This window comes from Hypanus sabinus, chromosome 21 (assembly GCF_030144855.1).
Source record: "Hypanus sabinus isolate sHypSab1 chromosome 21, sHypSab1.hap1, whole genome shotgun sequence".
Lineage (NCBI taxonomy): Eukaryota > Metazoa > Chordata > Chondrichthyes > Myliobatiformes > Dasyatidae > Hypanus > Hypanus sabinus.
Genome location: NC_082726.1, coordinates 51,756,498 through 51,780,905, shown reverse-complemented (window position 1 = coordinate 51,780,905; position 24,408 = coordinate 51,756,498). Strand labels below are relative to the sequence as shown.

Here is a 24,408-nt window from a genome sequence, read left to right as displayed (position 1 = left end):
GCCTTGTTAATGAGAGAGCTCAGAGGAGAATGGCCAGACTGGTTCAAGCTGACAGTAACTGAAGTAATCACGCGTTACAACAGTGGTGCGCAGAAGAGCAACTTTAAATGCACAGCACATCGAACCTTGAAGTGGACGGGCGACAGCAGCAGAAGACCACAAACATACACTCAGTAGCCACTTTATCAGGTACAAGAGGTAGCTACTAAAATGGCCACTAACTGTATATCCCGAATCAGTAACAGCAACACTTCCGTCCCTGTCATTAAGACTAACTAATGGCAGAAAATCCTCCAATGAAGTGGGATTAGAGGATGGACAATAAATGGACAATGAAGCCTCAATGCTTCTCAGTTGCCAGTTGAAGTTACAGAGTCATAAAGCAATGAGCCAGGCCCTTTGGCCCAACTCATCCCTGCTGACATGAGCTGGTCCCATTTGGGCCATATCCCTCTAAACCTTTCCTATCCACATACCTGTCCATGATATACTTCTCCAGGTATTTTGTTTGTGTGTGTATGTGTGTGTGTGTGTGGGGGGGGGGGGGGGCGTTGGAACTGACACATCTCATGGAAACAGCCAATGAAAATTAATCATATTCCAATTAGCATCTCTTTCCAATGAGGTTATTTCAAAATTAGGAGGGTGTAGGTTTATGGTTAGAGAAAGGAGTTTTAAAAGGAATCTGAGGGGTAAGATTTTATTTACACAGAGTGATTAATACCTGGAATCAGAGAAAAACACACACCAGGGGACCCCAAAGACAGCTTCCATCCCACTGTTGCTCTATGTTAAAAGTGAAGTCTTGTCCATACAGTCTACACTTCACAACGGTTGAGAAGGAATTTCTCTGGCCAGAGGGTGGAGGGTCAGTGGAATTCACAGGCGGCTGTGAAGGCCAATTCATTGGGAATATTTAAAGCAGAGGTTGGCTGCTTCTTGGCATCTGAGGTTATGTGAAGGAGAATGGGGCTGAAAGGAAAAATAACTTGGCCATGATCGAATGGCAGAGCAGACACAATGGGCTGAATGGCCTAATTCTACTCTTTTATCTTATTATTGTCTAGCAGCACTACATTTTCTCTGTAACAGTAATATCATATTCTGCATTTTGTTTTGTTTTTCCCTTGGAATACCTCAAAGTAGTTATGTTTTGGAATGATCAGTATGGATGGATGTAAAATTCAATTTCAATGACCCTCAGTACATGTGACAATAAAAGAACAATACCAGTAGCAATGCCAGAGCAGATGGTGTAATCTGATCAATTTGCCAGGTTTGAATGGCATTCATACAGATATCTAAATAGACAAGGTATGAAGGGATACAGTCATAATGCACCCAAACAGGATTGGTGCAGTTCGGCAAAAAGATGAGCATGGATGTCGTGGGCCGAAGGGCCTTTCTGTGTTGACCTACAACTTTTATAACTCTTTGCTCCCAACCCCTTGAAAGAAACAGGCTCCATTTCTCCAGTGTGAAACCTGATACTGCTCAGTGTTCTCCAAGTTCTGTCTGCAATCTCTCAGAAGACCGAAATAATGTCTCCTATCAGTAGATCATTGTCATGCAACACAAAAACAGAACCTTCGGTTCACTGTAACATACAAAGAGCTGGAGGAACTCAGCAGGTCAAGCGGCATCTACTGAAAAGAATAAATAGTCGACATTTCAGGCCGAGACCCTAAATCATGAATCTTTGGTGACTTGTATATAAATAATTATATAACATACAAACAGATAATCAGTTGTTAAACTTCAAATAAAATAGAAATTAAACAATTTAATCTAAGAATGTAATCAATGAACTTTATGTTCAAGTTTAATTATCATTCCACCATATATGTATAGCGAAATGAAACCATGTTCTTCCCGGGCTAAGGTGCAAAACACATTAGTAACAGCACACTGCACGTAGCACAAATAGCCCATATGGTTACAAAAAGAAAAAAATAATAATAATATTGCCCAAGTCCCTGTGTGGCAGGACGAGATTGATGATGAATTATCCTGGTCGAGCATGTTCTTCCATTGAGCGAACACTGGAGGGCAGCACCGAGCGACTGCAGAGGGCAACACTGCCTCCACGTCTCCTCCCATGTGCGACTGCCACAGCTGACCCTGCAGCTTCAGCCTCGGCCTAGTCCTCGCCACAACTGAGGCAAAGCAGCTCCCTCACCATCGGTCTTCCCAATGAACTATGAAATACATGTGAACTACTAAACTATTAAACAGCCATCTACACTAATTCTTTACTAATCCCATTTCCTTCCAGCTCAGCCGCTCATCCACCACAACCCACCATATTCCAGACTTTGTTCCTTGGTTTTAACTACGCACTCCAGACGAAGCCTCTAATTACCCGTCAGTATTATCCTCAATCATCCTTCACGTGCTGCATTATTTTGCAATTGGAGTACCCACTCTCCTTGCCTGCACCTTCTCTCTCATCCACATCAACAAGACATAAACTGACAAAATCATAAAGGAATGCTGGAGCTGATTGTTTAACTCTTAGATTAAATTGTTTAATTGCTTTTATCATTGCAGCTTAACAAATAATTATGTTTGTATTTTATAAAATTATTTATATACAAGTAGCTGCGTACTATGGTGACAAAAGCATGCACATAACAGTTTAATGTGCTCTTAATTTTTATAAAAAGCATAATTCTGGAAAACCCAGGAAGCTTCTTTGTTCTGCATTAAGTGATTAAATGTTTTCTCATTGGTTAACTTGGCATTGTAGTATTAAATAAGTGCTTTCTAATTGGCTAATACTCATCTAAACTTGAATGGAATTTTTTCTTATCTTTGGATATAAAATAGCTGAGCACAAATCAGTGCCGTTTCACTCTTTTTAGTCTCTTATCTTTAAGCCCTCTGCTCCTGCCTCCTTTATTTTATCAATTTTTAATAAAACGATCGTGAAGCAACACATTTTATGCCTCGTTCCTGACTTGTAAAAGAACCTAGGATTTAAATGCCAGAATCCATCAGAAATTGAACCTGCCCTAACCACTTCCTCTGGCAACTCATTCCATGTACATACCAAGCACTGTGTAAAAAGTTGTCCCTCAGATTCATATAAAATCTTTCCCATCTCACCTTTAACCTCTGCCCTCTGGTTCTTCATTCCCTAACCTTGAGAAAAAGACCAAATGCTTTCACCCTGTCTGTGCTTCTCATGATTTTATACACCTCTCAGATTACACTTCTCAGTCTCCTACACTCCAAGGAAGAAGTCCCAGCCTGTCCAACCATCCCAATCACCATCAACATTATGGGCCACGTCATATGACGTGGGTGCTCAGGGTACAAAGCCCATGACTGTTCTTGGCAAATTTTTCTACAGAAGAGGTTTGCCATTGCCTTCTTCTGGGCAGTGTCTTTACAAGACGGGTGACCCCTGGCATTATCAATACCCCTCAGAGATTGTTGGCCTGGCATCAGTGGTCGCAGTGATATGCACCAGCTGCTCGTACAGCTATCCACCATCTGCTCCCATGGCTTTACATGACCCTGATAGGGGGGACAGAGCCTTGTCCAAGGGTAACTTGCAGGCTGGCGGAGGGAAGGAGTGCCCTACATCTCCTTTGGTAGAGCTATCTCTCCACCACCCCACCCTACATTTGAGGTTAAAAAAAAGCAAAATCAGTGTCAAACGGGAGGCAGATGCCACAAATAGACAAGTGCAGATGATAAACACTACAAGAGAGGGATGCAGAGATGTGAAAAGGAATATGAATCAGTTACACAAAATGACAGGCTCTCTGTTTTATTGAAAGGCCTTAATAGAATGGACGTGGAGAGGATGTTTCCTATAGTCGGGCAGTCTAGGACCAGAGGACACAGTCTCAGAATAGAAGGACATTCCTTTAGAATGGAAATGAGGAGAAATTTCTTTAGCTAAAGGGCGCTGAATCTATGGAATTCATTGTCTCTTTCAATATTCGATAGGTTTCAATGAGATCCTCCCCACTCGATTCTCCCAAACTCCAGTGAGTACAGGCTCAGAGCCATCAAGCGCTCCCATACCTTAACCCCTTCATTCCTGGGATCTTTCTCACAAACCTCCTCTGGACCCTCTCCTTTAGGAGCAGACTGTCCATCCAGCAAGATGTAGAGCAGCAGCCCAGTGCAAGGGGAGAAAAATTACTTCATCTCAAAGTAAATATTCAGCTGGAGGCCTGGAGGCGTTCACCTTCATTACACGTCCAATGGCACTTTAGGATATTGTGGCTGCATTTGAATTTCAAATTATTCAAAAGCAATCCAAAAACATCAAATCCATGTGTTTTATTCAAATCTACTTATTTTACACATGTAATATTCAACATTATAATTTTCTCAAACAACATTTATTACAGTGGAAAATATGCTCACAATGCAAGCTGCAGTTCAAATCTATAAAATGGATGGTATTATTCTAAAGAGTACATTAGGAATAAATCAAATGTGACTGTTGTTTAGAAAGGGAACAAAAGAAACACATTGCCACAACATTACTAAAGTCTAAAATTAAACTATTTTTTAAGTGTATGGGGAACAAGGGAGCCGTTAGCAATATAACTATGTAACAGTGCGTCCAATACTAACTCAGTAAATGTATCATATTCTGGTATCCTTCTGAAATCAATAGCCTCAGGAAAAAGATTTCTGGAGAAGGTTGAATTTATCAAACAGATTTAGACAAGATGGCCAATGTCAAATGTTTATATCTCTCTATCGGACTGTGTAACACTCTATGTGTGGTTTACGAGTGTCTGCCAGCCATTCATAAACATGGAGTGTCTGTGCCTAGGAAATGACACCAGATTTACTGCATTATTACTCAGCATCTAAAACCATATAAATATAAAGAAAAAAGAGAGAAAGAGGGTGAGAGGGAAAATGACACAGTGAATGAAATAGTAGGGAGTGAAATGAAGCTAAAAGTTTTTTTTATGAACAATGCATTTCCGTTTTTCCTTATGATGCATCTGGGCCCCTCACGGTTAGTTAAAAACTAAAATAGATGCCAAAGCCTTGAAAGAAAGAATATATAACAAATCAACATCAAGCATTAATTTTCTCCTTTATCCAATTCAAAGTTTCCATCTAACAAATATATTTCTTCCATATAAAAATACCTGAATTGAAAACTTTTATAATATTAAAAACCAAATTACTGATTGAATATTTGATAATGAACCTAGCCCTCGAAATGGCCAACTCTCTATCACTGGAGGCATTAATACCACTGTCAGAATCTGATTGCTTAATGCTCCAATGTATGAAGGCAGTGCTGTTAAATATTGCACACCCATCAATAAATACTGTGGCTGAATTTATCTGCCATACAAATCAAACGTATGGGATAAAATATCATATTCTATTCTTTGAAAGCTCTATGAGTAGTTTTATAATAGTTCAGATTACTTTTAGTATAATTCTTTGTCAGTCCATTTGTGTGTAGTTTTTCATTGATCCCATTGTATTTCTTAGTTCTATTGTGAATGCCTGCAAATAAATTAATGTCGGGTGACATATACAGTACATACCAGATAATAAATTTACTTTGAACTTTGAATTCTGAGGTAAAATTTATTTACTTTCAACTGAATGTGCACTCAAAATGTATTAAGGGATATTCTACCAGCTTACATGGGCAGCAGTTCTCGGAAGAGTTCACCTCTAAACATCTTATTTCAGAATTTATGGGACTGTGATTTTTAACTGGGATTTTTGTTGGTGGCATTGCTTTACTGCTGCTGACTTTGCAGTCTTCTGCCGGAATGGTTCATAGGCACCAATGTTCTCACTCAGGCTATTTCATACATTCAAGTCAGGAGGTATAGTGTTGGGCATTGTGGTCATCTCTAACCCTCATGTCACTTTCAAGAAACATTAATAAAATTCCAGAATAGAATATAGCTACACTGAATGGCCACTTCTTTAAGTACACCTGCCCATTAATGCAAATATTGCATCTAATTGTCATCAAGTTTATCTGCACATATATATAATCAAATGAAATAATGTTAATCAGCCAATCATGTAGCTGCAACTCAATGCATAAAAGCATGCAGACATAATCAAGAGGTATAATTGCTGTTCACCTCAAACATCAGAATGAGGAGGAACCGTGATCTAAGTGACTTTGTGCAATGATTGTTGAGGCCAAAAACTGCTGATCTCCAGGGATTTTTTATGCATAAATGGTGTGAAAAACAAAAAAACATCCGGTGAGCAGCAGTTCTGTGGGTGAAAATGTCTTGTTAAGGAGAGAGGTCAAAGGAGAATGGCCAGACTGGTTCAAGCTGACAGGAAGTTGACAGCATCTCATATGGCCACACAATGCAACAGTAGTGTGCAGAAGAGCATCTTCAAACACACATGTTGAACCTTGAAGTGAATAGACTACAGCAGCAGAAAACTGTGTACATACACCCAGTGGGCACTATATTAGGTAGACGAAGTACCAGTCACGTATATCTATGAATTTATTTGTTTAATATTCTTGAGGAATATTGTAGCACACTTACTGTTACCACAGTGGGACCAGCCACCTTTAGTACCGACCATGCTGGTCTGGAGTACAATGGATGGCAATTTTATACAGAGCCACTGGGGGGCACTGTTTTAAAGCCGTCACCCTTCCAAGCATTTCATTCCCGTAAAATTATCTCAGACACACAGTATACAGAACATTTCCACCTCAGTACTTGATACCTCAAAAGGAAACCACATCTGACAAAACCACCGCACACTCGCACTCAAGCATCCCGGCAGCGGCCACATCATTTAGCGTGGAAGAATCCAAATTTAAAATACATTTCTTGTTCATCAGCCGGCTAAAAGCAAAAGAAGGTTGCTAATTGATATAAATGTTTCTAGTTCTGCTTGCATTGTTAACACAACCCATTATTTATAATTGACACGAATTTCATACACAATCTGTAATCTGTCAGCCTCGTTAATCCATCAAAATTTACTTTTGACAGCCGAGGATAAATGATCAAGTTGCCACCATTACTGTAATTAATTTGATAAGTTTTCTTAAGAAACATATTATTCCAATCTGTATCTTTAACAGTCCCTGTCTGTGTTTAGCATGTTCCTGTAGATAATTTGTTACAACAATGTGCAACTGCTACTTAGTAACTCAGAGTAGCTGATTACGGCTGAGTGAGCAACGTAGCAATAAAAACTATCGAAATAAATTAGTGTATTACAGAAACACATGCGTCTTCACAATTAATAAATTCCACTCCATCAAACTGTGATTTAATTATGCATTATGTATGTTCGGCATGAATCATTCATGTACATTATTATCCAAGTGGGAAAATAGCAAATAGGCATATAAACAGTATACAGGAGTGCTTTTTGTCAAATATAACAGCAGGAATAATAATTAAAAGAAAAACACTCAGTCACGAAAACTAATGCTGATCTTAATACACTTTTAAATAAAGTTTAATAAGGAACAGGTCAAGTTTGAAAGTAATCACTGGCACAGCTGTGATAAATAATGCAGTGGTAACAAATCTTACTTAACGCTGCTAAATATATCAAAAGTAGACTTGCTAAGAGTTTGATATGAATAACTCTGAAGATTAGCGGTATTTACACAGGGAAGCAAATAGCTAACACCTACCATGTAGGATAAAAGATTTCACACTAAATGGTGCATTAAACACACACTCAGGAACTCCCTCAGCCCATAACATTCTTCTAAAGTGCAGTTACCGACGTTATTAGGAAACATTGCTACCAAATTGCGCACAGCAAGTTCTTACAAACAGCCATGTGATAATGACCAGATAATTTTATTTTATGAAGCATGTGAATTGAGAAATACAAATCAGAACTGCGATTTTTTTTTTATTATAACAGTGCCAGATAACCTTCCACCAGAGTGAAAAGCGAAATGGGCTGTGGCTTAAAAACCCTTAATGAAGACCCCCTGAAAATACCAGATGTACCCCATGCTAAAACATTGCTAATTGGATGTCTCAACTGTAATTCACAAAGTATGGAGGGGGGGGGGGGAAGAAGAGATTCTAAATCATAATTGAATTAATTCAAAATGTAGCTACTCTCATTAACTAGAGAAGTGGCTTCCCATGAAGTCACACAATGTGGATTTAAGAGCTCAGAGTGGAAGAAAATAGAAACAGTGATGATATTTCTGTTTAAAGAAATGTTTTTCCTTACAACATCATGAATAAAATAGTGTGGTAAATAAACAAATCTAAGTTCTTTTTTCAAAAAGATCAGTAGTCAATAAAATACCAGATCTTGAGATCCCTGCTCCAAGGAGTTGTCTATTGGTGTGTTCTGAGGACCTCAAATGGCCGTAGAGGCCAATCCGGTATCTACGCAATTGGGATATAAAGGTGGATTCCATAAATGGAGAACACCTGTGCGTGACTTTGTTTATTGTGCAGAGACTGATGTATCACACGGTCCTTGACAGATCAGGGTTGGGGTCCAGTGGCATGGAGTGCAAGGTAACGGGGACCCCTCCGGGCTGCAGCCTTCCTCCGTCTTCACTGCCATTGTGCTGTGTCATCATCTTCTGCCAGCTCCACTTCTGAGGTCTTCGCTGGTTCGCTTTCTGTCTGGAACCTCTCCCTTGACCCTACCGGCAAGGGTGACCCTACTTTGAGTGAAAAGCCAGGTGGCGGAAGTCCAGGCAACATCACTCACAGTATCTCAGGAACACACAAGCCTCGCCACCATGCCAAGGTGAGGATTGTCAGAGAATAGTCTCTGAAAATAATGAGATACCACAGAGATTAAATGAGCCACAAATACATTCATAGAGCTTGCTGTCTGCCCTTGCTTCTCTCTCCTCTGCCGTTGATGCTGGTGCTGATTCCCTTGGGTTTGTATCTACAGCTGGTACCACCTGGTATGACACTCAAGTCATAATTCTTTAATGGTGGATTTTTCTGGAAGATATGCAGCTAGAGGATGCACCACAGCTGAGCATGATCCAGTTACAGTGACAGACAATTATACAACAGACAGACACGCGGACACACACAGACACACAACTATTTGTATGTAGGAAGTAATTAGATGTAATAGGTGGTAACTACGTATCTCCAGCCAGGATATCTGAGCACATTATTATGCTCTAACCTCTGCGCTGGCACAGGTCACTGGGCTAGAATGCAATTATTCCAGTTTTCTCAGCCCTGTTCTGTTATGGGGACAGATCACCTACTGATCTTCTAAATTCATCAGAATTTTAAGACTGATAAACAGCCAGTGGAAAAGACAATGAGTGACTGACTTCCACTGGCTGTCTGTCAGCCATTCTTTACGTATAGATATTCATAAATTCTACTGTTTTTTTTTTATTTTTCTGTAAGTGACTGTAAGAAAATAAATCTCAAGTTTGTATATGGTGACACATGCATTCAGTGGTCACTTTATTAGGTACACCTGCACATCTGGTCATTAATGCAATTAACTCATCAGCCAATCATATGGCAGCAACTCAATCTACAAAAGCATGCAGACATGGCCAGAAGATTCAGTTGTTGTTCAGACCAAGCATCAGAATGGAGGAATGTGATATAAGTGACTTTGACTGTGGAATGATTGTTGGTACTGGGTAGGCTGGATCGAGCATCTGAATCTGCTCAATCACACACAACAGTCTCTAGAGTTTTCAGAGAATGGTGTGCAAAACAAAAAAAAACTTCAATTCAGCAGCAGTGCTGTGGGTGTAAATACCTTGTTAATGAGAGAGGTCAGAGGAGAATGGCCAGACTGGTTCAAGCTGACAGGAAGACAACAGTAACTCATGTAAACCACGTATTACAACAGTGACGTGCAGAAGAACTGTGTCGCAGTTGGCATGTAATAGCATTACATTAACCATTACACTACTGTGCCACCCATTAATGTGTAATGTGATGTGTACTGGAGAGTGTATGGCATTACTATAGTGGGGTGTAGCAGCTGAGCTGGTCATGCAGACAGTACAACTCCAGTTCCAGGGCTACAGTGGATTTGTCAGTAGCTAGGTAAGACTTTTTTTAAACAAAAGCAATTGCTTCACTGTGATATTCATCCATGGTCATATTTCACCCCCAACTGCACACTTGGTTTCCATTGCTGTAGAGAGTACCCAAAGGCAGAAACCAATTAGCAAAACGACTGGAATCACAGGAGGGATGGCAGGTGCTGCAGAAAGGAACAAAAAGCTAACAAAGTTCTGTCGGACATCAGCGGGAGAATCAGAATCAGAGTTGGGTTTATCACCAGAGCCTCTATTGGGTGGTGGGGTGGAGATACATTTCTACCAAAGGAGGTGTAAGGCACCCCTTCCCTCTGCTAACCTGCAGGTCACCCTTGGGCAAGATGCAGTACCTGCTTGACCCCCTGATCAGGGTCACATGAAACCCTGGGAGAAGGTGATAGATGGTCATATGAGCAGCTGGTGCATATCACAATTCCAGGTTATGTGACCACTGACACCAAGCAGACAATAGCTGAAGAGTATTGATATTGGCTAGGGTTACCCATCTTCTAAAGACACTGCAACACATACAGAATTTTAGAGGAACTCAGCAGGGCAGGCAGCATCTATGAAAAAAGAGTACAGTCAACTTTTCGGGCCGAGATCTTTCATCAATCCTGATGAAGGGTCTCAGCCCGAAAAATGTCAACTGTACTCTTTTCCATTGATGATGCTGCCTGGCCTGCTGAGTTCCTCTGAAATTCTGTATGTGTTGCTTGGATTTCCAGCATCTGCAGATTCTCTCGTTTGTAAAGACACTGCCCAGAAGAAGGCAATGGCAAAGCACTTCTGTTGGAAAAATTTGCGAAGAACAATCACAGTCCATGATTGCCCATGTCACACGACACACCACACGATGATTTTATTTATTTACTGTAGTTATGGAGTTTCAGCTGCTCAGCACCCCACAACACCCCCCCCCCCATTTAACCCTAGCCAAATCACAGGAGAGTAAAAAATGACCAATTAACCTACTGACCAGTACATCTTTAGACACTTGGGAGGAAACCTGAGCACTCAGAGGAAACCTACATGGTCTCGGGGAGAACATACAAACTCCGTAGAGACAGTAGCGGTTGCTTGCAGTGTTGTGCTAACCTTCATGCTACCATGCTGCCCTGATGATGAAGATGTCAATTCTATTAAGAAATATACATGTACAGGTGGCCCCCGTTTTTCGAACATTCGCTTTTCGACAGCTCACTGCTACGAAAGGCCTACATTAGTACCTGTTTTCACTAACCAAAGAGGATTTTCACTTTTACGAAAAAAAAACACCTGCTTCACCTGCTTTATGTGTGTTTACCCCGAGAAAGACTACCATGACTGTGAAACCTTGTGCGGGCAGTTGTGTGTGCATGCGTGTACGTGCCGATTTTTTTTCTCCAAATCGATTTTGGCTCACTGTCTTCCTGATTTTGATAAGTGAAACTGTGCATACAAGACATACAAAAAAGCTGGATGAACTCAGCAGATCAGGCAACATCCGTTGAAAGAAGCAGTCAACGTTCCGAAACGTTGACTGCTTCTTTCAACGGATGCTGCTCAATCTGCTGAGTTCGTCCAGCTTTTTTGTACGTCTTGATTTGACCACTGCATCTGCAGTGTACTTTGTGTTTACTGTACATACAATATTTCTACCTTATATAGCTGTGTCTTTATCATATCATTCCTGCTTTTACTATATGTTCAAGTTATTTTAGGTTTTATGTGCTATTTGGTATGATTGGGTGGATAATTTTTGGGTCTGGAAACACTCAAAAATTTTTCCCATATAAATTAATGGTAATTGCTTCTTCGCTTAACGACATTTCGGCTTACGAACGGTTTCATAGGAATGAATGCTCTACGTTCGGATAGCGGGGGAAACCTGTATATAAAATTTAAATAGTGCAAAAAGAGAGCAAAGAATAGTGAGCTAACGATCGTGGTTCATTGCTGTTCCTCTTTGCGGTTCAGGCAGCAACTTTGCCATTTCTTTAGCATTTGTGTTTTTTATGAGGCCAAGTTGCTAGTTCAATGCTCAAGCCAGCACGGATGGAAAGCGTGAAGAAGCCAGCCGGATTCAAACCCAGGATCACTTGGCTCGAAGTCCAGTGTGGATGTCACTACACCACTGGCCAGCCTTCATGGGTTCATTGTCCGTTCATAAATCTGCTGGTGGAGGGGAAGAAGCTGTGGCTACAATATTGAGGCTCCTGTACCTCCACTCTAATGATAGTAATTGGAAGAGGGCATCTCCTGGGAGAGAAATGAGAATAAGGCCAGTCAGCATCTGTGGAGGGAAAAGGATAGTCAACGTTTCAGTCCTGATGTGGGGTCTCGACCCGAAACACCGATAATCCCGTTGCCTCTGCAGATACAGATTAACTCAGTGATATCCTCCAGCAGTTTGTTTCCTGCTGACATAATGAATCACCAGAGAACTGATCAACTCCACCCTAAAACAACTGACAGAAAAAGCATTGAGGCATAGACACAGAACTGTGGCTACCTTTGTATTTTTGATCAATACCTGAGATTGAATGAGTCCGCCAGCAAGACCACCTCCTCGGGGTATATTGCACTCTGAAGCAGCTATGGAAAGATGACCGAACAAAGGCAAAGTGGGAAGTTCAAAGTCAAAAACTAAGTTCACTTTACCATCTTTATTTGCCATGTACATTTGTATGTACTCGGAATTTGCTGTGGTGTGTCGGTCAGGGCATGACATACAAAAAAAATCCAACAATTATAAAGTATAAAGAATTATATAAAAATAAAGTTAGTTATAGTATCAATATGGAATAAAATTAGCATTAATTATACATACCAGCATGTATTTACAATGTAAACAGCCTTATAAAAAGTAGTTTAAAATATTTATAGTGCAGTGCAGTGATGGGGGGTGGGTTAATGCATAGTCCGGGGGGTGGCGGGGGAACTAATTAGAATGATTGATCAGATTAGCTGCTGGAGGAAGAAACTTTTAAGAAGGCGTGAAGTTTTTGCTTTAATAGCCCAACAGTGCTTTTCAGAAGGGAGCATTTGGAAAAGACAGTTTGCAGCGTGCGCTGTGTGGGTACTGTTTATGTATCAATCAAGAAGAGTGCTGCAAATGTATTCCGTCAGTGTTTCCTGTGACTGACTATAAAAGAATTGTTTTTGAATATCATATTCCCGAGTTATTCTGTCAAAATGCCAGACTATAAAATACGATGTTGCCTATCAATCCATTTACATTATCTTGCTTCCCAGCTCTGTGACGGCAGTTCACCGCGAACTAGATGCGACGGCTGGAAGCCAGAACGAGCAGCAACCTCACCTTCCGCAGTTCCAGGGGTTTGGTGTACTTCTGCCACGTTGAGGAGAAGAAGATCACGACCAAGTAAAGGCAAGCCAGTGGCAATGATTTCAGATTCAGGAACTGAATCAAAATGATCCCCCTGCTGGTTGGCTCTGGACTGACAGGCTGCACGTTCTCCATGACAAGATGCTGAAAATGAACACACAAGGCTTGAGTTACGGAGTCAAAACGCCACACAGGCAGCACACCATCTCCACCCACCATCGAGCGCTCATTTCCCATCATTCCACTTTCGAGCGTCTCTTTCCTTAGTTACGACCTGATGCACTGAATACTTCCAGCATTCTCTGGCTTTGTCCTGCACTCAATCCATTCTCCGCATTTCCCATCAGCTCACTCCAGACTCTCCCACCCACCTACACGTTTGGATCAACCTACAGTGGTCAATCCGCCTACCTTCAGGAGGTGGAAGAAAGCAGCGCCAGCAAACCGAGTTCGATTCAGCCGCAGTCTGCAAGGAGTTTATACGTTCTCCTTGTGACTGTGCAGGGTTCCTCCGAGTCCCCTCACATTCCAAAGAAGTCTATGTTAGTAGGTTAATTGGTCACATGGGTGTACATAGACCGCAGAAAATCTACAGCACATTACAGGCCCTTCAGCCCACAATGTTGTGACGACCACGTAACCTACTCTGGAGATTGCCTAGAATTTCTCTAGCGCCTAGCCCTCTATTTTTCTAAGCTCCATGTACCTAGAAAGACCCTTTCGTATCTGCTTCCACCACCGCCGCCAGCAGCACATTCCACACACTCACCACTCTCTGTGTGAAAAGCTTATCTCTGACAGCCCCGTTGTACCTACTTCCGAGCACCTTGAGACAATGCCCCCTCATGTTAACCATTTCGGCCCTGGGAAGAAGCCTCTGGCTACCCACACGATCAATGCCTTTCATCTTCTTATACACCCCTATCAGGTCACTCAACCTATTCTCATAAGGCATGCTCTCCAATCCAGGCAACACCCTCGTAAATCTCCCCTGCACTCTCTCTATAGCATCCACATCCTTCCTTTAATGAGGTGACCAGAACTAAGCACAGTTGAACCCAATGGGTATAATCAGGGGGCAAGGGCTCACTGGGCTGGAAGGGCCCCTTACTCAGTTGTGTCTCTAAATAAATAAATAAGCAAAATAAACTGTTAATTTCCCTCCATAGATGCTGCATGACCTGCTGAGCCACTCCAGCACTGTGTGTGTGTGTGTGTGTGTGTGTGTGTGTGTGTGTGTGTGTGTGTGTGTGTGTGTCTCCTGTTCTAGACTTGTATCTGGAGGCCTGTTAAATTAAAGTGAATGCCAGAGGTGCACATTCAATGGCCAACTGGCTTCTGGGGGGAGGGGGGGGGGGAGCGGCACGGTGATTAGCACAATGCTTTACAGTATTAGTCATCAATTCCCGCCAAGGTCTGTAAGGAGTTTCTAAGTCCTCCCCACGATCACATGGATTTCCTTCAGGTGCTCTGGTTTCCTCCCAAAGTCCAAAGACGTAGTCGTTGGCAGGTTCATTGGTGATTGTAAACTGTCCCGTGATGAGGCTAGTGTTAAACAGGGGTGTTGTTGGGCGGTGCAGCTCGAAGGGCCAGAAGGGCCCATTCCAAACCTTACATCAATAAATAAATAAGTAAACTTGTGCTCCTATGAGAATGAGGGAAATCAATCACAGCGCAGTTCTGTGATTTAACCATTTCATGTAAAAGAAAACACAAATTAAATTCTGGCCAATTTTTCTCCCCCAGTTTCTACTAAATATGGCGGCTCATTCCGGGATACGGTTCAACAGAATTGCCAGAAATTCACCTGGATGCTTATTCTTCTGAAGACAGCCAATAATGATCAGTTATCCACTACTGTGTAAAACAGCACTGGGTTCAGCAGCATGAGAATCAAATGTGAAAGAGGTCTGGCTACAAGGTCACCATGACAGCAAGACAACAGTTCATCATTCGACACCAACAGTAGCCTTTGGACAGGGGAAATTCATCTTGTCAATTAGTTCTATTTCACAGCTAGTCTCAGGACCCCTGGCCACGTCGTCAAGGGTTAGAAGATAAATCCTGCAATGTAAGTCTAACTGTAAATTTAAGTGGTTCCTCTTGAATATGGTCCCTGCTGCAGCCCTTTATAATTTTTGATGTATGGTTCCCAATGTACTGACACCTCCTGAGAACCATTGAAAACCTCTTATTCAAATGCATCACAAATTGCTATGGCAACTACTCTACTCAAGACCCCGAGAAATTTCAGAGCAACTGAAGACAGCCCAATCTATCATGAAAACCAGACTCCCCTCCACTGACTTTCGCTACACTTACAAATGCCTTAGGAAAGCAGCGATCGTAATCCACCCTGTCATCCTCTCCTCCCACCCCCTTTCCATCAGGCAGAAGATACAAAAGATTGAAAACACGTACTACCAGGCTCAAGGACTGTTTTTACAAGACTCTTGTATAGGCCTCTTGTGCAATAAAGCTGAACCCTTAATCTTCCAATTTATCTGATTATGGCCCTTGCACCTTATTTGTCCTCCTGCACTGCACTTCCTCTCTAACTATGCAATGTTAAAATTGTACAAGGCATTGGTAAGGCCAAATTTGGAATATTGTGTGCAGTTCTGGTCACCGAATTATAGGAAAGATATCAATAAATTAGAGAGAGTGCAGAGACGATTTACTAGGATGTTACCTGGGTTTCAGCACTTAAAGTTACAGAGAAAGGTTGAACAAGTTAGGTCTCTATTCATTGCAGCGTAGAAGGTTGAGGGGGGATTTGATCGAGGTATTTAAAATTTTGAGAGAGATAGATAGAGTTGATGCGAATAGGCTGTTTCCATTGAGAGTAGGGGAGATTCAAACGAGAGGACATGATTTGAGAGTTAGGGGGCAGAAGTTTAAGGGAAACACGAGGGGGTATTTCTTTACTCAGAGAGTGATAGCTGTGTGGAATGAGCTTCCTGTAGAAGTAGTAGAGGCCAGTTCAGTTGTGTCATTTAAGGTAAAATTGGATAGGTATATGGACAGGAAAGGAGTGGAGGGTTATGGGCTGAGTGCGGGCAGGTGGGACTAGGTGAGATTAAGAGTTCGGCACGGACTAGGAGGGCCGAGATGGCCTGTTTCCGTGCTGTGATTGTTATATGGTTATAACACTACACTCAGAGGCTCCTTTATTTGTACCTACTGTACCTCATAAAGTGGTCACTGTGTGTATGTTTGTGGTTGTTGCTATAGTCCATCCACTTCAAGGTTCGATATGTAGTGCATTCAGAGATGCTTGTATGCACACCACTGTTTAATGCACAGTTGTTTAAGTTACTGTCACCTTCAACCAGTCTGGCCATTCTCCTTTGACCTCCCTCATTATCAAGGTATTTTCACCCACAGAATTGCCACTTGCTGGGTGTGTGTTTTTTTTTGTTTCTCACACCATTCTCTGTAAACTCTGGATTCTGTTGTGCTTGAAAATCTCAGGAGATCAACAGTTTTGAAGATACTCAAGCCACCCCATCTGGCACCAACAATCATTCCATGGTCAAAGTCACTTAGATCACATTTCTTCCTCATTCTGATGTTTGGTCTGAACAACAACTGAACCCCTTAACCATATCTGCATGTTTTTATGCACTGAGTAGCTGTCATATGATTGGCTGATTAGATATTTGTATTAATGAGCAGATATACAGTGGTACCTAAAAAACGGGCCACTGAGTGTATATCCTGCATTCTGGTCATTTCCTATGTGCTACCTCAATGTACTTGTGTGTATTATACAGTGCTCGATCTGAATGGCACGCAGAACTAAGTTTTTCACCGTATCTTGATACATGTGACATTAATAAACCAGTTACAATACTCATAAATATGTTGATATGGCAGTTTTGGGTTGATATCCCTGAGAACAAATAATGATTAAGTTGAGACCCTGCAGCCTAAATCCTAATCTTCCCCACATCGTCCTCCAAACTCACACAGAAGTTTGGGTCAGAGTTTGAACATTCATTGTATCCTTTAATAACAAATCAAGATAATATCAAATGGGATTATGGCATTTACCTCGTAACCCTTGTATATTCAGTGCATTCAATCACCAGTTCTTGAAAAAGGGCCTGTAAAAGAAGTTTAATCAGAATTTACAGTCACCAGATCTTTCTCAACAGATTAATAATAATCTTTATTATTTTATTACTTCAAACCATCCATTACCTTCACTTTGTGGTTTAATTAATAATATTGATAAGTCCCAATATCTGAAAGTTCCTCCCTAAGCCTTTTAGTCAGATCTATAGAAGAATATAGGCATAAGGCAGGGGGTACAATAGAAGCAAAAACACAAGAGATTCTGCAAATGCTGGAAATTCAGAGCAACACACACAAAATGCTGGAGGAACACAGCAGGTCAGACAGCATCTATGGAGAGGAATAAACAGTCAACATTTTAGCCTAAGATTTCTCATTAGGAACTATCATCAGATTCAGTCCTGATTCAGACTCCTGAATGTTAAAAAGCATCCAACAAGGAGGATTGCTTACAAGCCAAGGGCAATTACAGTTCGGCACGGTGGTTAGCACAATGCCTTACAATACAGGCAACTTGAGTTCAATTTCCGCTGTTGCCTGTAAGGAGCTTGTCCTTACAAGGAGTCTCCCCATAACTGCGTAGGTTTCCTGCAGGTATTCTGGTTTCCTCTTCCAGTCCAAAGACATTTAGCTTGGCAGGTTAATTGGTCATTATAAATTGCCCCATGATTAGGCCAGAATTAAATCAGGGTTTGCTGGGCAGCATGGCTTGTAGGACCGAAAGGGCCTGTTCCTTGCTGTATCTCAGTAAATAAATAATTAGCTATAAATACTTACAATTGAAAAGCAAACTGCATAATATATAAACACAATTTCAAAAGAAATTGGAAATATCCCTGTATTCCTTTCATTGTTTTGGCCAGTGATCTGGATTATTAGATATGATTACATTTATATAAACCCTGCCTTACTAAAGTCCAATTTAAACCATCATCAATCTGAAATAATAACACTGTTACTCTCCCCACAGAAACAGCCTGACCTGCTGACTATTCCACCTGCTGACTATTATCACCAAAGTTCCTGATTCCATTTTTTCAAACACAATTGCACACTTAATTTCAACATTTAAGGGTGTTACGTATTCAGGCAACAATAAATATATGAGTTAGGCAAGGGTTTATATAACAAATAACACGTTTATTAAACACTGAAAACAAACCCCCCAAAAGTAAACAAACACTAACGTAACCGGAAATCAGCTGCTGTGCGGCAACGTAAACAGTTGTTAAAGCAATGAAGCTTAAACAGTTCTTAAAGCGATGTTGCAAAAACAGTTCTTTAAAGTAGTATTGCCAAAAGTTCAAAATGCTCACAGTCCATTCAAGGGAGAGACTTTTTAAGATGATTTAAACTCTCTTTCACATCGTGTTGCTTCGGTTCCCAAAATTGAACCTTTTCCCATGAAGAGTTTACGAAACGAAACGGTTTAAAGGCACTGACCTTTCCTTTAAAACACTGTCCTCAATCCTTTCTACTATTTCGTAGGGATTAACACGAGAACAGTCAACGAATTCCTTCCGAACAAGGATCAAACAAGGTCGAACCTGTTTCACCGTCGAAATCAATTCTCCTCGATCTTCTATCTCCTGAACTCCAATCTTCACTCTCCACTGATTCTCAACTAGCAGTATTGTAAAGAAACTGCTGGCAATGATCTTTTAAACTTTAGGCATTAGATAAAACTTCATCTTTCAACTAAACTGCATCATAACATTAAATCACGCAGTGGCATGAAGTCAACATGGCAAATCCAACCACGAACTGCCCCTCCTCACAGGGAGGGGTCCTCCTTTTATACCCCGTAAAAAAAAAAACCTGTCACATGATCTCTACTGGCGGGAAAATGACATCACTCCACCATCACAAGACCATTACCTCAAGTCCAGTATAGCTTCAACCCCAGTCACGTGACAAGGGTACCACTGTCATGTGTCACGAGTACGTAACAAGGGAAGTTTACGTTAAGTATATGAATGGGAGTATCATGGAAGGCTGTAGTCCAGGTGCAGAATATTGGGACTAGGCTGAATAATTGTTCAGCATGGACTAGATGGGCCAAAGGGCCTGTTCTGTGCCATAGTGCTCTCTGATTCTATGAACATTGGTGATGCCAGACTGGAAGATATTTCCAGACCGTTGCTGTTAATACTTTTAAAATCTCTTTCTTCACACATTCCAGGACATTATAACAATTTTCCTAGTGAACCAGTTAAGTTTCTTGGAAGTGAATGCAAAAGGGCCCAAGCAAGTCTTAAGGGATTGTGGGAAATGAGAGATCAACAATTTACATCTGACCACTGGGAACAACTTTACATCTGTCCAGTGAGCCAAATGCCTTAACACCAGAATTTCCAAATAATCAGATGTCATTGGAGATTTACTGTAACAAAAGCATTTCAAGGTTCAAAGTTAATTATTAAAGTAAGTTTATGTATTCAGATACAACCACGAGATTCATTTTCTTGGAGGCATTCACAGTGGAACAAAAAATACAATGGAATCAATGAAAAACTACATACAAATTACACACAAAACTACTAACAAGCAACCAATGTCTTAAAAAAGACAAAATGCAAAATATATTTTAAAAACATTAAGAAATACTGAGAGCATGAGTTGTAGAGGCCTTGAAAGTGAATTTTGTGCGTAATACAGTAAACTAATTTGAAGTTGATACATGTCTTCTATATAAACTCTTTTTTGTCTCATCAGCTCCTCCCATCTCATTCCACGGTAAAATGTCCAGTTAAAAAAAATAACTCACTGGCTAGTTTTTTTCTGAATATTACCTCCTCTTGCCCTTCCTGAAGATTTTCACTGGGGCAGATTCTTGAGGCTCTCAGTATTAGGTCTGAGAGTACAGCAGCACTGAATCATTGTGTTCTTGAAACAACACATCCATTTCCAGTTACCGGGCCATTACTAATGGACTGGGTTTAGCTAACAAGTTTTCTGTTTGAGAATAATACTTGGTTGGCTAAGTACATAAAATACCAGTAAAATACACAGTAGTTGTGTGATTTAATTTCAGTTTTAGACATGCACAGATGTAAGAATTATTGGAAGATAATTAAGCTCACTGGACTGGCACATTATAATGGCTCTTCAAAGATTTTCCCAGAGGCTTCCGTGCATAGCCTTTTATTACAGTCATGAGCTGTGCAATTTTGATGAGGCTGATAATAAGATGCCAGTGAAAGTCACTGGATCACATACAGTAAGTCATAGGTAAAGAAATGCATAAGATGATTACTTTTTTAAACTTAGCAATTGTATTCGGGACATGCTACTCAGCCCCGTTGCTCCTGTTCCACCATTTCATCAGATAAAGCTCTTCTTTCACATCAGATTCGCTTTCCTCTACTAACCCAATCTTTGTCTTAAATATACTAAGTTTGGTCACCAGGTTGGCATTGAAGAGCAGAAACCATCAGCCCTCTGGCTGAAGTATCACTCGTCTCAGCCCTGAATAGTTAAGCTCTTATTTTGACAGAAAATGCTCCTAGTTCCAGACACCATTGCCAGGGAAATCATCATCCCTCAATCTACCCTGTCAAGCCTCTTAATGTTGTACACTTCGATCAGTTCACTTCAATTCCCTGGTCTCTAGATGCCCTACCTGTTCAATCCCTCCCAGCATCGAGAGTATCCACATGAGACACTGCCTCAAAAAGATTACATGCATCACATGTATCACCAAAGATCCTTGTCCTTTCCTCACAGCAATTATCGGACAGGAGGCACAGAGGCCTGAAGTCCCACACCACCTGGTTCAACAACATTAGTTTCCCTTCAACTATAAAGTTCTTGAAACAGCCTGTACAATACTAATCGTTACCTCAGTATCGCAACACTATAGCCACTCTGCACCATAATCAACTTTTTTTTGTCCTAATTGTATTCCTTTGTGTACAATCTTGTATAATCTGTTTCACTTATGCTTTTCTTGCTCTTGTTGTGATGTGAACTAAGTCACCAGGGAGACACTGAAGCTAGTGGATACTTGTATTCAACAAAATGAGACACTCTTAGGGGAACAGGCCTCCCAATTCAATAATATGTGGCATTTTTATGTGTTAAAGATCAAAGGTAACAGCAGGACAATTCTACAGTTACAATCTATCTACAATGCTTCCTTTGAATTACATACAATTTTCACACACCTCTGTCTTTGCACCCACACTCCAGACACCCTAATGAATGTTAATCAGGATTGTCTGGTTTGAAAACAGCTCCAGGAATACCATTCCTCACAGCTGCATTTTAAATTCAGTCTACAATCCACGTTCATGCCTGAAGACTGGTTGCTGGCAAATTAAATATTTGCTATATACCCTAATTCTAGTATACACCCTTACATTATGTGCCTGTGATGCTACTGCAAGTATACTTTTCATTGCACCTGTGCATACATGTACTAAAGCAGTAAATTTGACCCAGCCCATCATCCCAGCTATCAACCTGGTGAATCTCCACTGCATTACTGTTCAGCATCATTCCTTAGGTTGGGAGACCAGATCAGTACACAACATTTCAGTGCTGGTCTCATCAGGGCCTTGCCTGCAGCTGGAACAAGACGTCTCTCTTCTTGTTCTCAAATCCTCTTGCAATAAAACAAAACCTCATTTGCTAGTTGCTTGCTGAAGCTTTGGTGATGAGTGAAGGACAGCCCTGACTCACTGAACACCACTCTTATTCTACCCCTCATAATTTGGAACTAGAATTGGAATCAGCTTTGTCATCACTGACATAAGGTCATGAAACGTGTTGTTTTGTGGTAGCAGTACATAAAAATTAATGTAAATTACATGAATATATTTTAAAAAAATTCAAAAATAGAGCAAAATAGTGAGGTGTTGTTCATTGGCTCATAAATCGTTCAGAAATCTGATGGCAGAGAGGGAGAAGCTGCCCTAAAACCCTGAGTGGGTGTCTTTGGGCTCCTGTACTCCTCCCTAATGGTAGCAATGAAAAGAGGGCATGTCCTGGGGAGTGAAGATAAGAATGGATACCGCCTTTTGAAGATGACTTCAGCTGTGGCGAGGCTAACACCCAGGATGGCGCTGGCTGATTTGAAACCAGCTGCAGCTTTTTCCAGCCCTGTGTACTGGAACCTCCACAGCAGTCGCTGATACAACCAGTTACAATGCCATCCATGGTACATCTGTAATTATTTGCTCGAGTCTTTGGTGACATATATACCAAATGTCCTCAAACTCCTAATGAAATATGGCTGCTGGCATGCCTTCTTCTTGACTGCATCAATATGGTGGACCCAGGACAGATCATCAGAGATGATGACACCCAGGAACATGAAACTGTTTACCCTTTTCACTGATGACCCCTTTCATGAGAACTGCCGTGTATTCTCCTGACTTCCCCTTCCCCAAGTCCACAATCAGTCCTTGGTCTTACTGACTTTGAGTACAAGATTGTTTTTGTAACAACCACTCAACCAGCCAATCTCCCTGACTCCAGTACGCCTCCTTGTCACCATCGGAGATTCTGCCATCAACATTTACATCATATACTCCTGGTTTTGCTTATTTTTCTGCTTGCGGCAAGCTTTGACTGTTCCAAAGTACACTTTGACTGTACAGTTCCAACGCCAAATACAAGTTTGCTGATGACACCACTGTTGTGGGCTGTATCAGAGGTGGTGATGAACCAGCATACAGGAGGAAGATTGAAAATTTGGCCAAGTGGTGTAATAACAACAATCTCTCACTCAAATGTCAGTAAGACCAAGAAGCTGATAGTAAACTTTAGGAGAGGGAAACCACAGGTCCATGAGCCAGTAATCATTGGAAGATCAGAGGTGGAGAGGGTCAGTAACTTTAAATTCCTGATTGTCACTATCTCAGAGGACCTGCTCTGTGCCCATCATATAAATAGTATTGCGAAGAAAGCACAACAGCACCTCTACTTCCGTAGGAGTCTGCGGAGATTCAGCATGTCATCAAAAACCCTTGGCAAACATCTATAGATGTGAGGTGGAAAGTGTGCTGAATGGCTGCGTTACAGCCTGGCATGGGAACACCAACGGCTTTGAGTGGAAAATCATACAAAAGGTAGTGGATTTGGCCCAGTATATCAGAGATAAAATCCTCCCATTCATTGAGCATATCTGCGTAAAACATTGCCATAGAAAAGCAGCTTCCATCATCGAAGATCCTCACCACCCAAGCCTTGATCTTTTCTCACTGCGGCCGTTAGGTAGGAGATACAGGTGCCTCAGGATTCGCACCACCAAGCTGAAGAACAGTTACTACCCCTCAACCATCAGGCACTTGAACAAAAGAGGATAACTACACTCATTTAACCACTCTGTTATATTGTTCTTTCATGCTTGTTATTTATTGCTATTTGTTTATATCTGCATTTACACAGTTTGTTTACAGTTTATAGTTCCTGACGGTTAGTTACTATATTATAGGTTGCTAAGTATGAAAGAGAATCTCGGGGCTGTACTCTGATAATAAATTTTATTTTGAACTTTTCTTTAGTTAAAACATAGCAACGTAAGTCAAAATCATTTATGGCTTTACTAAAGAATACCTGGAACGTAAAAGTAAAATTGTATTTCCTCTGTTGTTGTTGCATTTGTATTTGGAGCCCCTTTCTATCACTGAGTGAGCTGGATGCCGCTGCTTCAGTTGGAAATAATTCAGAAAATGTGAGGCTCAGGTGGTTGAGTTGTTCCCCTATCTCGGCAATTGACTTGCAAACATTTTGTCATCAAATGAGAAGACGTTATCAGTGTGCTGTTGGTTGTGGTGTGTCTTCTGAATGACCTTTATATATTTTTCAATGAGCTGATTCAATGTCAAGTCATAAACTCAGTTGTGATGTGGGCAGTTTCCAAAATGATGTTGAATCAACTGATTGCTAAGTTATATAAAGGCCGAGCATTTGGAGGACACACCACAATTAACAGCACGCTCATGGCGTCTCATTGATTGGTGAACAA

At 41.1% G+C, this 24,408-nt stretch overlaps 1 protein-coding gene across 3 annotated transcripts in view; it reads right to left on the bottom strand.

Moving 5' to 3' along the window:
* LOC132379049 (elongation of very long chain fatty acids protein 5-like) overlaps positions 1-24,408 on the bottom strand; it is a 43,164-nt gene that overhangs the window by 9,551 nt on the left and 9,205 nt on the right. The window contains exons 1-3 of one of the 3 annotated variants that reach the window (XM_059946539.1): positions 17,562-17,620; positions 17,412-17,464; positions 13,329-13,499 (exon numbers count right to left, since the gene is read on the bottom strand). In XM_059946539.1, the coding sequence (XP_059802522.1) occupies positions 13,329-13,490 (162 nt within the window). In that variant the 5' untranslated portion in view covers positions 13,491-13,499; positions 17,412-17,464; positions 17,562-17,620. Of the gene's footprint in view, positions 1-13,328; positions 13,500-17,411; positions 17,465-17,561; positions 17,621-24,408 lie in introns of those variants that run through there. The other 2 variants (XM_059946538.1, XM_059946540.1) reach the window with 2 other exon arrangements.